Below are 14,218 nucleotides of genomic sequence, written 5' to 3'. Positions count from 1 at the left end.
TAAACTGAAGAACAAAAAGATGATGCCACTGAAAGGGGGAAAGTGCTTACAGGTGAGAAGATTTTTCTACAGGTGAGAGGATTTTCCAAGCCTGCTGAGGAGAGAATTCATGCCTAGTTTTAACACCTTCAAATTAAAAACTAACTTGAACTGAAGAGAAAAGAAGTTATTATTTCATTGTTCAAGGAACAAACGTACTTTGAAATACATTGAAAATGGAGACACAGAATTTACTTTGCATGTACACAATCACTGAAGACAGTGGCATCTCTGCCTTGGTATTCTGATGATCAGAAGTGTTTGAGTCCTTCTTCGCAGTAGCATATCATACTCTGGAAATTCTTGACACCAATGGTAATTGTTGTGCCCACAGCTCCTGCATTGCTGCCCCTCCAGTCACACAAAACCACCAGCAGTCCAGCAGATGGCTCAGATGAGGATTTAATTACTGTGTACATTCCTAGATCACACATACATGTATATACCTTTCCATCATCTCTTGTAATTTAATTCTATAGGGTAGCCTTAGCAAAAAAGCAATTGCATTCCAACAATTCCTACATTTAGCTAAACAGGCAGCAGCTTCTATTCTCCACAGGGAGTGCTAGACCTCAGTTGAAAATGAATTAAATAATAATAAAAGGGGAAAATAAGAAAGGTAGAAAATAAATAAATAAATAAATAAGCTACCATTCCCATGTTCTCCTATAAACATGCTCTGGTGATAGTTTAGCCACAGCTGACAAATAAGCAGAGGTTATGGAGTTTGATTAATACAGATTGCAAAAGAATGTAACCCATTTTAATTTTCTTGAAAGGAACATTGCAATTTATTTATTTATTTATTTATTTATTTCTGGAAGTACACTGTTTAATGAGCAGTGTGCTAACTTCTACCTCTAAAACTAAGGTAACATAGTTAACATAATAATTTCAGCCCAAGCAGACAGGCAGTAAAATATGAATTATATTTTAGATTCTCCATGCAGACAGCCACAAAGAAATACCAGAGAATTATTAATAAAAAATGGAGTTATATGAAGTAAAATAAGAAAGTTATGTCTTAGCTCATGAAAGTTGTTTATATGTTTTCATGACAGTGTTTCATAAGATTAAATTATGCTTCATTTAGTCTTAGAGCTGGGAGTAGTACAAACCAAGGTTCAAAGCTTAATAATGTTGCATTATTTTAAACAGTGTTTTTCTTGGTATTCAATAAAACACAAAATCAAAAAACAGTAGTTTAAAGGAATTGATGAACTACAATAATTTGGAAAGTTTAGCATGTGACTATAGTTATTTTTTAAAATGTTATAATTATAATTAATTATAACATAATTGAAATTAATTACAAAAGTAAATAATTGAAAATAATATTCTTCTTCATTATCCTATATCAGAATTCCTGGACTCTGGGATGTAAAAATTACCTAAATATGTAGACAGAAGGAGAAGTCTAGCCAGTGAGGGAAAAATATGTAACTCATATGTCACAAAAAATATTATGGAAAGGAAAAAAAATCTTTTTTCTCTATAGTCTGCAAAGCCTTTGATGCAACAGTCTGCAAACATACATACCCATTTGACACCCCACATTCCAGAACTCTTGAGGATTATAATTTGAAGAATTTGTTCTTGTCCCTTTGGGGTAGATTCTTGTAATGAATCGTGAAGTATGTGAAACAAACTCATTACCTGAAAAACAGAATGATAAAACTTTGGTAAGACAAACTTTATTTTGTTTTATTTTGTTTTATTTTATTTTATTTTATTTTATTTTATTTTATTTTATTTTATTTTATTTTTAAAAAGGGAGAGAGATCCTATTTGAATAAATAATAAGAAAAATATAATAATCTGATCCAGCTTTTTTGTGTGTATGCTTTTTTCCTTTTTTTTTTTTTTTAATCATTTCATGGCTTTTCTACACAATACAGTAGTATATGTGACACTTGGAGATATGTTTAAACTCCTGTTTTTAAACCTTAAAATGTGGGAGTATAGTGCAGATTATTGTTAAAGGTTCAATAACTGAGGATCATTCCTTCAGGGAAGTATTCTATTTCTTTACCTTTTTATTAGCTAAATACACATCTTTGACACTAAAACCCACTACGTTCCCCTGGAAAATGGGAAAGACACAAAACAGGAAATTTGCTTAAAAGCCCACTCATTCTTGAATTGTTCAATTGGAAGAAAAAAAAAAAAAAAATCTATCCTAAAACAATTTAAGCTTGATTGCTGTTTTGAGGTTTAAGTAAATAGAATGAATAATCTCAATACCAGTGAGCAACACTTTTCTAAAATATACTTAACTGACTACTTTGCAATCTTCAGAAGATGTTAACTATTCAAGTCAGTTGAATTTCTTGCTCCTAGCAGTGTTCCTTCCCCCCAAAAAAAGAATAAACCACAGAGATGTGGAAAACCTAGAATGATTTCTATCTGAACTATTCCAGTTAAGTGATTAAATAGAAAGCTTTACACTTCCAGGATCACCATTTTCTTACTTTCCATCCTCTCCCTGCCCCCTAATTTTAATACAAAATACTTTTAGATTTACAAGATTGCTAGACAGACTAAAGAGGACTTTGACTATGAACAGCTGGCAAAAACCTACTTGCTTTAATGTCATTCAGCACCATTCACCTAGCCAACCATCGATTCATCTCCACAGAGAAGTGGGTGGCAGCTGGACTGGTCCTAAATGAATGGGTTTGTGGCAGACTTCATTCTCATGTTCTTAATACTCCCTGAAGACTGCCAGTAGACAGCTGGAGTTAAAACAGCAGAAGCTGCACCAAATGGAAATATCCCAACACAGAAGGAGTTTTGAATAATCCAGCTTGGCCTGTGTGAAAGATGTGGTGCAATGGAACAGACTGCTTGCTATGGGGTTTATTCATTCTTTCATGTGATTTCTTTTATCTGCAGTTATCATCAGAGCCAGGGGTACTACATACTCAACTTCTTTGAGGACTACAAACAATGTAAGGAAAAAAAATCTGTTCCTTACATTTTTCAAGTATTGACTGAAACTATTAATTCATTTGATGGAGGGACAAAATGAATCAAAAGGTATTCGTGCATTTTGTATACTGTGTAAATATTTGTTCTTATAAAACTATATGAAATTAAAACAACTTTGAATTTCAAATTTGCTCACAAAACCCACTGAAAACATAAAAATGCAGTTCAAATGATGAGGTATTTCTAAAACAATCTTATAGAAACAACCAAATAAAATTGGACATTGTGCATTTCATAAAGATTCCTAACCCTTCCAATTCCTAAGCAATGAACCATAGCATGGTAATATTTATGTGGTTAAATCAAAAGAAATTACCTGAATGTTTAACAAATTTTCGCGCTTTAACCTCTCCAATTGAATTATTTTCATAGCACTTCTGATTAGCTAGTGAATGCTCGAAGCTTACAAACTTCTCAGATTTGGTATAAATCACAAGGTCTGACAACTCAATGGCAATCTTTATCTTCTTAATCTAATAATCATAATATGAAATAATGTAAGAATAGCAAAAAAAAAAAAAACACACAATAATGTGTATGTCATGATTATTCTTAACGATTCAGAAGAAGCATCACATTAGATGCATAAAGCATGGGAAAACATGTCACAATTAATATCTATTTGAGCTTAAGATATGATTTTTGATAGTAAGAGGTGATCCAGTCAGAGACAATAAAGGTTATTGTCCTGTGTTCATCACAGTAGGTATGGAGTGAATGAAGGGATGCTTCCAAGGCTTCCTGGTTTAGGGCTGGACAGCTCTTGGAAAGCCTTAACATTTCCCTGCTTTTGAGACTGGTATATAAACTAAAGTCATTTTTCATGGCTTTTTGTAGTACTCATTTAAAATATACGTCCAACTTCATATTCCTAAATACATGAAGTGGTAGGAAAGCTATACTGGTAGGAAGTACTTGGAGGGGAAAAAAAAAAAAAAAAAAGAAAAAGTAGACAGCATTTATGTTAACAACACAAACTCAACTATAAAAAGTAGATATCAGGAGAATATTTTACCACATCAAGCAAATCAGTCATCAGTGCATTCCTCTATGTATTGTTCTGAAGTTATGTAAACTCTGTACTTAATCAAGATGGAAAGTTCTCTAGCCAAAGTCTTTGTTTAGTCTTACTTCATTACCAAAGCAAGCAAAAACAAAGGCTGGTGTACAGTGGAAGTGACTTGAAATTCTTACAAGCATTTACTTCTTAAACTGATGTACTATGTGACCTCTTCATTTGACTTAACATGTACTTATGAGCCAATCAGTGGTAGTAGCCAGAAAAGAGCTGCTGATGTTAATAATGTTTACATTCCGTTTTAGCTTTTGAAAGCAAGTTCTCATCTGACATAATTATAGGAATTGCTAACTCATGGCTCTTAAACTACACAGAATTTAAGCATGTTACTTATTCTGGTGCTATGTCCAAAGAGGAGCAATAGGAGTCTACTGTCACAGAATTCCTGAATAATGTAACTCTCTGGACATGGAAAGCAGTGATGCAGCCAAAGCCTACAGTGTCACTAGAGTATCTCAGGTGTGGATTCAAATATTCTTGTGCCCTCCTAATGGAGCAATGGAGTAGGGCACCAGAATAAATACTCCCAGTGCAATAGAGGGGGACTCCAGACATCATGTTCTCTTCTGCCTGTGCAATGTGGCATCTCTGGTTGCTACTGATCGAGATGTATGTGGTATATGTTCTGGTCTGCAACATGATATTACAAATATATGTGATCCTCTTATCCAGAAATTTGTTCTTCCCTGTTCAGAGGATTTCATCCTTCCACAGAATTTTTCCTTGCTATATCTCCATACCAGGCAGAAAGAGAAAGAAACAAAAATCTTGAAATTTAAATCACTGAGGAAAAAAAAAAAAGAAAAAAAAAAAGACACTGAAGAATCCACTGCCTCTCAGCAAAATGCTGACTTCTGAGAAGCATTGACAGTCTATCTGTATTCATATAATCATAGCATGATGTGCAAAGATGTCTGGATATTAGGTGCTTCCTGCCTGCCTAAAAACTTGAAGAAAGCAGTTTGAAAGCTGGTGGAGTGATGGGTTTCCATGGTACAGAGCTACTATTTGGTTAACAAAATGAGTAAGTTCAATTTGAATATCAGAAAGAAAATTACATCCATTTTTTATAGTGTCTCTTTCAGAAGTAGTATTTAATGTTAAGTCTTTACATAATAAATATTAAAATACCTTTTCTATTATAAAAAGTGCTTAACAAAGTTCTAGTGCAACCAGAAGTCTACACCTAATTTTATGCATAAATTCAGAAGAGAATTGGGGAATAGGGGAACTGTTCAAAATCTCCAAGACAGACTGGTGGACTGCAGGGTAGAATAGAAAACTGTGTCCTTCATCGTCAGGAACCACTGTAAGTGTATTTGTGAAGTTACAGGAGGACCTTGGGACCAACAAGGAAGGTGGGCCTATTGTGTTAGTGAGCACCCAGGATGAGCAAAAGACTTGAAAATGAAAAATGCAGATGCATTTTGTAGAGGATCACAGGGAAGGCTTTCTTTGTTGTTGAATACTAAAACATGCTCCAGTTGGAGTGTTGTGAAACAATCAGGAAAACTCCAAAACTGTGAGCTGGAAATTAGTATTTCAAAACATATTACTGTAAGCAATTTTAAAGCATGCTTTTTAAATTGAGTCTCTATTCTGAGATATAAGCTATATTCCTTCTTAAAAAACAAAACAAACAAACAAACAACAACAACAACAACAAAACAAGCTGACACAGAGCTATGAGTTTTCTAAATTAAATCAAGATGGATGTTTTTTACCTTTGCCTTTTTTCGGGGTGTTGATGAAGGTTTATTTTCACCTTTTCTTTTTGAGGAATTACCCTTTGGCTGAAGAGCGGCTTTCTCATCAGTCTCATCTTCTTCTGATGAATACTCCTCTTCAGAAATTTCCCCTGTCTCACCATGACTGTCCTGACCTCTCCTGAGCATAGTTTCCTCAATTGTTCCAACTTTCTTATTTTTTACCAATATTTTGAATTTTAATGCCTGTAGAAAAGAGATTAAATAATAGTAACTAGAATTATGTGTGGATGAATTGTAGGTCTTCATATCTAGTCATATCAAGATATCTTGTTTAACCCTCTTTCAAAGCTGTTTATTATATATAATGAAGTGAGGTAGCACAAAGCAGTGAATGCAGTTATAAATGATGCAGGTTTCAAAAGCAAACAAAACAAACAAAAACAGACTGGGGATCTAAGTAAATAATTGAATGTGAATATCTAACCACACAACAGGGAAAAAAAAATCTCCACCACACAGATATTGGAGCTATGATCAAGATTAAGGTAAGAAGTATCAGAGGTGATGACCAGTTAAAACATAGGAATTCTATTTATTTATTTATTTATTTATTTATTTATTTTACTAAGCATTAATTCATTTTTATATGTAGACATATAGACATTTATTTTACCTTCATTTGAAGATTTTTTTTTTTTTTAATGCTAACTGCTAAAGCTGCTGTTTGATTAGTACATTAGTGCATATCTATTTAACACATTAATTTAAAACTTTTGATATTATGTTATTGTTGTTGAGAATAGAGTCATGCTGAGCTTACCTATTCAGGCAAATTAACAGAACTTGGTAATTTGTTGCCTGAGAGTTTTCTCTGTTTTATGTCATATTTAAATGGACATGTTTCATATGAAGCTGAGAGGACTGAGATTACTATCACTTTTGCTAGAAAAAGTAAAGACCTCTAGTCCAGTAGTTAGTCATCTATCAATAAGGGTTTTCAGAGATTATTAACTTGGAAGTAGAATTTTCTAACAGCATCTTACTCAACCAGCATAGTGCTTTGAAAAACTATACAAATCTTTATAACCGTTAGTAAGTTGAATGCTGAAGATATCTCTCATTTTTTCTCTGTACACAATTACTATGGTGTTGCACAGCCTTTCTTAAAAAGAATCATCTGAGTATCCAGACACGGATATGGGGAAACATTCTGTAATTAAATGAATAGCTAGTTCACAGCATATAGTGCTCAAATCCATGAGTTTTGGGGAGGAAAGAAGAAAATAAAAGAAAACAAACTACAGTAATATTAAACCTAAGCTTGTTATTTGAGAAGACTGAACATTATCTTTTTAGACAGTCATGAAGAGGAATATTTGCATTAGTATGTATATAATTTGATTAAGTTTGGATGAAATATAGAATTATTCAAATGATCATTTCTTTTTCTTTATTTTTTTTTATCTAGTAAATTTTCACTAATTGAATAACAAAGTATTTTTTCACTAGTAAGATCACTAATTCCATAATGAGGGACTTGGGAAAAATGTCATTAACTTTTATTTCCAATAAGATGTCTTTCATCTATGCCTCTGATACTTGTAAGTATGAATCTCACTTATGAAATAATCTTCACTGTAAAACAGCAGTTATGTAGTAGACATTCATCTTTACCTCTGTATACAAGAACTGTCAATGAGTACCAGAACTTATTCAGGTTCTTGGATAAAGTGATCCACAAAAATATTCCATAAGACTCAAATGCAATAGTGAAAAGGAAGGCTATACTGTGGGAAAGTTATAGAAACAAGGAACGAACACATTAAATAAAGGATAACTGAACTTATGTGTGTGGCAAATATCGCATTTTAACATATCCATTGAATACATATGAAAAACTTGAATGATAGAAACATACATGTAAAAATGAAGTTTTATAATAGAAATGAGAGATGTGGGGAATGAAATTGACATTCCATTTATTTAAATTGCTGTCCTTGTTGCTGATAGTCTCCTTATTCCTTCAGATCCAGTATTATTAGTGCATCACTGTGCCAGTGGAATGAGATATCCTATGCTTAATATCTATCAATGTCATGCTAGTGTAAGATTTGATTAGTCTCTCTGCATGGGTGATTCAGAATAAGGATGCCCTTTAACAACTCCTTCATTTCTTATTGATGCACCCATTCTTTTTCTGTGATATTTTTAGAAGAGTTTTAATATAAGCAGTATTTCTTAAATTTTAAAGAGTTCTGAATTTTCTTTTGTATATTTTTATGTCCCAATATTTAAAAGCTATTCTATCCTCATTTGATCTGGTGTTTTGATGTTCATAGGTAAGATTTAATTCTACAAATCAAAAATTCCTGGTATATAAAAAAAAACTTTTCCATGGATATATTAATGACTATTTTATGTAAATTTGCTTTAAGTAAAGGAAGACCATAGGCTGGGTCATCAGATAAAAAGTAGCCATGAAGTTTTGAGGCAAATAGTTTCTAAATTTGCTTTGAAATTTTAAGGCACATAGTTTCCAAAATTATTTATTTATTATTATGGAAAATAGGTAAATACCCTGAGGTAGAGAAAAAAATGTAAAGTTAACATTTTAAAATCATAGTACTCTTTTCAAAAACAGTTACAGAAAATACTGTAGGAAGAAGAATTGTTTTTCTAATTTGGGGCCAGAAGCAGATTCCAATAACAGTTAACCCAAACCATTAAAAATCGAACATGAACTGAAAAAGACATGCCAGACATTTTAAGTCTGAAATTCTAATAGATCTTCAAAAGAACTTATAAAAAATTTATGGTTACAAAATCAGAGACTATGTGAAATTTGAGTCCTTTAGTTGGCAATCAGCAGTGATAAACATTTAGCATCTTTTTGAATAACTGTGTCTTGAATCTTTTTAGCAGATAATGAGCTGAAAATCTGAAGACCCACTTTTTTAATTTGAATGTAAGACACAAAATGTTTTGAAAATACACCTTTACTATCTATGAATTTATAAACTGTAAACATATTTTTAAAAATATATATATGTAAAACATTATAAATCTTCCTTAGAGCATAATGGGCACTTGAAGACTGGCAAAAGTAAACCTCCAGGTACAATCAACTGGGAAAAAATATTTAAATACTTAAATCAAGAAAACTTAGTTCTTGTACTAAATATGCTTTCTGGTAAATTCAATGTACAACATAAATCAGAACTGTTGAACACAATACTCCAAGAAAAATTTACAAGCACTTGGAATGGATCAGACAAACTCACTTACTGACTACTGCAATTAATGTTTATATTAGGAGCAAAAATTCAGCGCTCAGAAACACACAGAACAAAACTTGGAATTATGACATAAGTATAAAAAGGGAAGTAGAGCTTCTTCTATTTATATTCAGCATGTCCTCTCTTCTTTACCGATCAACTTTCCGTGCTTAGTAAGAAGAATATCAAATCTTGAAAATCTTGCTAAGTAACAAGGTTAAAATCAATTTAAAGTTTCAGATAAAGTTTTAATTTCAAGTGTTATATTACTGGTTTAAATACTGATACAGGGTAAAGATGGGACACCTCTCACAAAGCCTAACATGGAGGAAGCTTTTGAGGCATTGACAATGTTTATCTTGAATGAAAATAACAGGACAATATTGTTAAGTACAACTGTTACACAAACAAAAAAATCCAGAATTCTTTGATGATTCTGGAAGAGAATTACATTAGTAATTCTACTAATTAGTAAAATTGTGAATGGATGTCTTCGTGGCAGCCTTATAAATCCCAGTAATCAAGATATTTTAAGCCAAAACTACCAGTAAAGTCTGAGCTCTGAGATAAAGGGATATATCAGGAGCACCTCCTAGGTATCTTCTATCAAAAGCACCATTTGATTTGGATCTTGTAGAACACTGAAATGTGAATGTAAGTAGGAAGCCATATATGAGCTGCATGAACCCCTTGATTGGATGAGCAAAATTAGGAACAACAGTAGCTAACTATTAAGGAGGATTTCCACACTAGCAAGTTAATGTTTCAGGCTCATGAGATGGATAGAAGCTGTTACTGAAGGTCCTGGCAAAAGAAATCTGAGAGAAAAGAGAAGCAGGTCTGAATTAGTTAGTCCTGAGTCAAATTAGTCCTGAGTCAAATTTCTGAGGGATCCTATAGGTTCTACAAACACATTGTTAAAAAGCATGGTAAAGACAAGAGGTGACCTGTTAATAAGCTAGATTAGAGAATTAGAGTGCATAACCTTTTTTTTTTTTTTTTTTTTTTCCTGTATTTTATATTTCTTCCTTTTTATTCCAATGATTCCAATGTTTAACGGACGTTACAGGTTAATATCTAAATACAGATGAGTTACACAGGAAAGTTTCAAAAGAAGAAACTGATTTCAAAGCTTTCCCTTCTCACTGGATACAAATATAATTATGAATATGCATTAAGCATTTGCTAGTAAAAGTACTCAACTAGGCAGAAACACCAATTCTCTTGACTGCATTATTTCTAGTGATTTTTTTGCCAGGTGAGTTGTTTGGTCTATTACATTATATTCAGTTTCTAAGCAAGTGTATTTGTTGTACTTGAGCCATGCTAATGAACACTCTTATCACTCTGTTGAATCAGTCTCATATCTGAACAACTATAGTGAACTTTAATCACCCTAATAATTAATACATTTAATTACACTTTTATTAGAAATTGGAAGACTGTCAGGTTTAAAGAACAGTGCTTTCTGTTACCTGTGTTAACAATTCTGATCCAATTTACTTCCTGGCTTTACTAGCTGGCTTCCTACAGAATTGTGCGCCAGATGAAATAGATAAAAGTAGAACAGTAACTGATATAGGAGACAAACAGACCTTTATTATATTAACTGAGAATTTCTCCCACCAAGAGCAGTTTCAATTGGTTGTTTCTGGTTCCATAAGATCTCTTTTGTACTGCTTAAGAAAAGCAGACTTAAGACCAAGAATCTGTCTCACTCAAAGGATAATGAATTTACCTAAGCCTTAAATGTGCACAAGGTCCCTAGTTTTACAGATATGATTCAACTACTTCTTTTGAATGTGGACTAAAAGTGTTTCTTCAAAAAGATGCTAGCCAAAATTTAAATTTACTACTCAGTTTACAAATTCAGGCTTCTACTGGAGAATAAAATTCTAATATTTTTTCTCATGTGATCAGAGCACCTAAGTGAAATGTAGATGGCCCTATCCTTTGCTCATCATCAACATTATGGTTTAATAATTTCAGACTTCTGAAAATCATCTGAGGACACTGGTATTATTCAGGTAACTCTTACCGTGGAATACATATCACATAACTGTAAAACATTAAAGTTTCAGTAGAATGAATCTCACCTAAACAGCATACCTTTAAGTGAGGAATAAGTATGGAATCCATTAATGCATGTTCAGACACATTCTACAGAGCTGACTTATGAAAAACTTTAAGCTATGGATAAATTAAGTATGCATTGTCTATATAACAATAAACATCTTGTAAGGGACATATCCCATGGAAATAATATTTGTGGTATGCAATGCAGTGACTCCATGATTCAGATGCAGTACACTGATTCTGAACTACAGAAGACATATGGTCCTTGTACAACAACTAGACCGAATGTAGCTATGCTTTGAGGTGCTTTTAAGCAAACATGCAAAGAGCAAAGTCCTGCACTTGGAGAGGAACAAGCCCAGGCACCAGTACACGCTGGGGGCAACCCAGCTGGAAAGCAGTTCTAGAAAAAAGGAGGAGAGGTGATCCTTCCACTCTACTCAGCATTAGTAAGGTCACACCTGGAGTACTGTGTCCAGTTCTGGGTCCAGTACAAGAGACATAGACATACTGGAAAGAGTCCAACGGAGGACTACCAAGATCATCAGGGAACTGGAACACCTCTCCTATAAGGAGAGGCTGAGAGGGTTGGGATTGTTCAGCCTGGAGAAGTCTCAGAGGGGATCTTGTTTTTTTTTTTTTCATATAAATACCTAAAGTAATGAGACAAAGAAGATGGAGGCAGGTTCTTTTCAGTGGTACCCAGTGCCAGGACAAGGGTCAATGGGCACAAACAGGAAGACAGAACCTAAACATCAGGAAGCACTTCGGTGCTATGCAGGTGCCACAGCACTGACAGGCTGCCCAGAGAGGTTGTGGAGCTTGGAGATCTTCAAAAGCTGCCTAGACATGATCCTGGGCAACTTGCTCAAGGTGGGTTGGACCAAATGGTCTTCAGAGGTCCCTTCCAACCTTAACAATTCTGTGATTCTGTGAATCTGTCGTGGTTTAACCCGACCGGCAGCTAAACACCACGCAGCCGTTCGCTCACCCTCCCCCCTCCCTCTCTGGGACGGGGGAGAGAAATGGAAAGTGAAGCCCGTGAGTTGAGATAAAGACAGTTTAATAAGACAGGAAAAAAAAAATAACAAAAATAATAATAACAATAATAATAATGATGATACAATGGTGATAATACGAAAGTAATAATAGTATGTACAAACAAGTGATGCACAATGCAATTGCTCACCACCCGCTGACCGATGCCCAGCCTAACCCCGAGCAGTCCGGCCCCCTCCCCCCGGCTAGCCACCCCTATATATTGTTTAGCATGACGTCAGATGGTATGGAATACCCCTTTGGCTAGTTTGGGTCACCTGTCCTGGGTCTGTCCCCTCCCAGCTCTTACTGCACCCCCCAGCCTGCCCGTTGGCAGGACAGAGCAAAGGCTGAGATGTCCTTGGCTTAGTATAAGCACTGCTCTGCAACAATTAAAGCATCGGGGTGTTATCAGCACTCTTCTCATTCTAAGCCAAAACACAGCATTCCACCAGCTACTAGGAAGAAAATTAATTCTGTGCTAACTGAAACCAGGACAGAATCCTTGATTAATACAGTATATTTTTTTCCAATTTATAGTACTGATTACCAGGTTGCAATGTGAGATTAGACACTGATATAAAAATAGTTTGCTAGAATAAAAATAAACATAGACATAAACATAAAAATAGTAAAAATAAGAATAAGAATAAGAATAAGAATAAGAATAAGAATAAGAATAAGAATAAAAATAAAAATAAAAATAAAAATAAAAATAAAAATAAAAATAAAAATAAAAATAAAAATAAAAATAAAAATAAAAATAAAAATAAAAATAAAAATAAATAAAAAGGTTGCTTCATGAGAAATTTATTAAGATAAACTAAATATATTTAAGCCAACATTGTTATGAAATATTGCACTATCCTAATATTTTAGCAAGTCTTTCAGACACACCACTTCAAAAATGTTTTTTTCCCTGACAAAAACTTCACCAAAATACATCTCTGTGTGTGCTGTCTTTCCTTGAGACAGTGCTTCTTCCCCATTTTGAAATAAAACATTTACATTTGCATTATTCCTTTATAGTTACTGTAAAAAACTGCTGAAAATATATCTTTTATATCTCTGATAAGAGTGACAATTCCAAATAATTATTTTGTATGCATATATTTGTGTTATAGAACATTTAAAAAATCTTATGTCCTTGAAAGAAAATTATGTGCAAGGACTGGAACAAGGGGAATTTATTTGTTTTAGCTTGCAATTAAATTTTCAACACCCATCTAATTGCCTTTTCTGACTTCATATCCCAGGGGTCTCAAGCCACCAGCTGAGAAGCACTGCCTTAGGGTGAAACACAAAGAGAAAAAGAAAATGAGACACAAAGAGAAAAAGAACTCAATGAAAAGGTTCCACCAACACTTTTGTCAACAGGGGATGTGGATTTAAATTTTCATTTCTGTAACATCTTTAAAATTCAAGTTTTGTTGGTTTTTTTTTTCAATCAAGGAATTAAAATAAATTAGCAGATAACAGATATGACAATACATATATAGTGAAGATTTTTGGTTTTTGTTTTAAAGCACAGTGTTGTTTTAAAATTTTCATTTTGTCTTCTCTTTTAGACCTTTAAAACACTAGTTTTTGATATTCAGTTTTATTCAGCATTAGTGTAGTTCACAACAAGACACATTAGAGCTGCCATGTTTCCATATAAAATAAAATATAACCCACAAACTTTAGTTAACTATACTTGATTATGTTAAAATTAAATGTATCCAAAGCACCAGAAATTGGATTCATGTGAATTGCAAGGCTTTGCAAAAAAAAAAAAAAAAAAAAAAAAATTAGTACATTAGTGGCTTCCATATCTATCTGTACAATGTATGTTTGCTCTTTCCAAAAATAAAGAAATTTTTTTTAAAAGTACATTTTTGTGATGTTCAAATTTTTATTTTTTACCATATCAAGTCCATTCAGATAGCAGATGAGCAATTTCAGAAGAGTTAAAAGAAAAGGAGGAGTGGGCAGAGGTCAGGAAGCTGTTTTTTTTTCCATCATATACAAAA

At 33.4% G+C, this 14,218-nt stretch overlaps 1 protein-coding gene across 1 annotated transcript in view; it reads right to left on the bottom strand.

The window, feature by feature from the left end:
• The window catches only part of PLCZ1 (phospholipase C zeta 1), a gene marked incomplete at both ends in the record, with an annotated part of 48,359 nt that overhangs the window by 19,017 nt on the left and 15,124 nt on the right, over positions 1-14,218 (bottom strand). The window contains 3 exons of the mRNA XM_084495056.1: positions 1,579-1,695; positions 3,347-3,503; positions 5,833-6,060. Of these exons, the coding sequence (XP_084351182.1) occupies positions 1,579-1,695; positions 3,347-3,503; positions 5,833-6,060 (502 nt within the window). The remainder of the gene's footprint in view (positions 1-1,578; positions 1,696-3,346; positions 3,504-5,832; positions 6,061-14,218) is intronic.

The sequence above is a fragment of the Aythya ferina genome (assembly GCF_964211825.1).
Source record: "Aythya ferina genome assembly, chromosome: 1".
Classification (NCBI taxonomy): domain Eukaryota; kingdom Metazoa; phylum Chordata; class Aves; order Anseriformes; family Anatidae; genus Aythya; species Aythya ferina.
The sequence above is the reverse complement of the archived record's forward strand: the minus strand, read 5'-3'. Positions and strand labels throughout refer to the sequence as shown.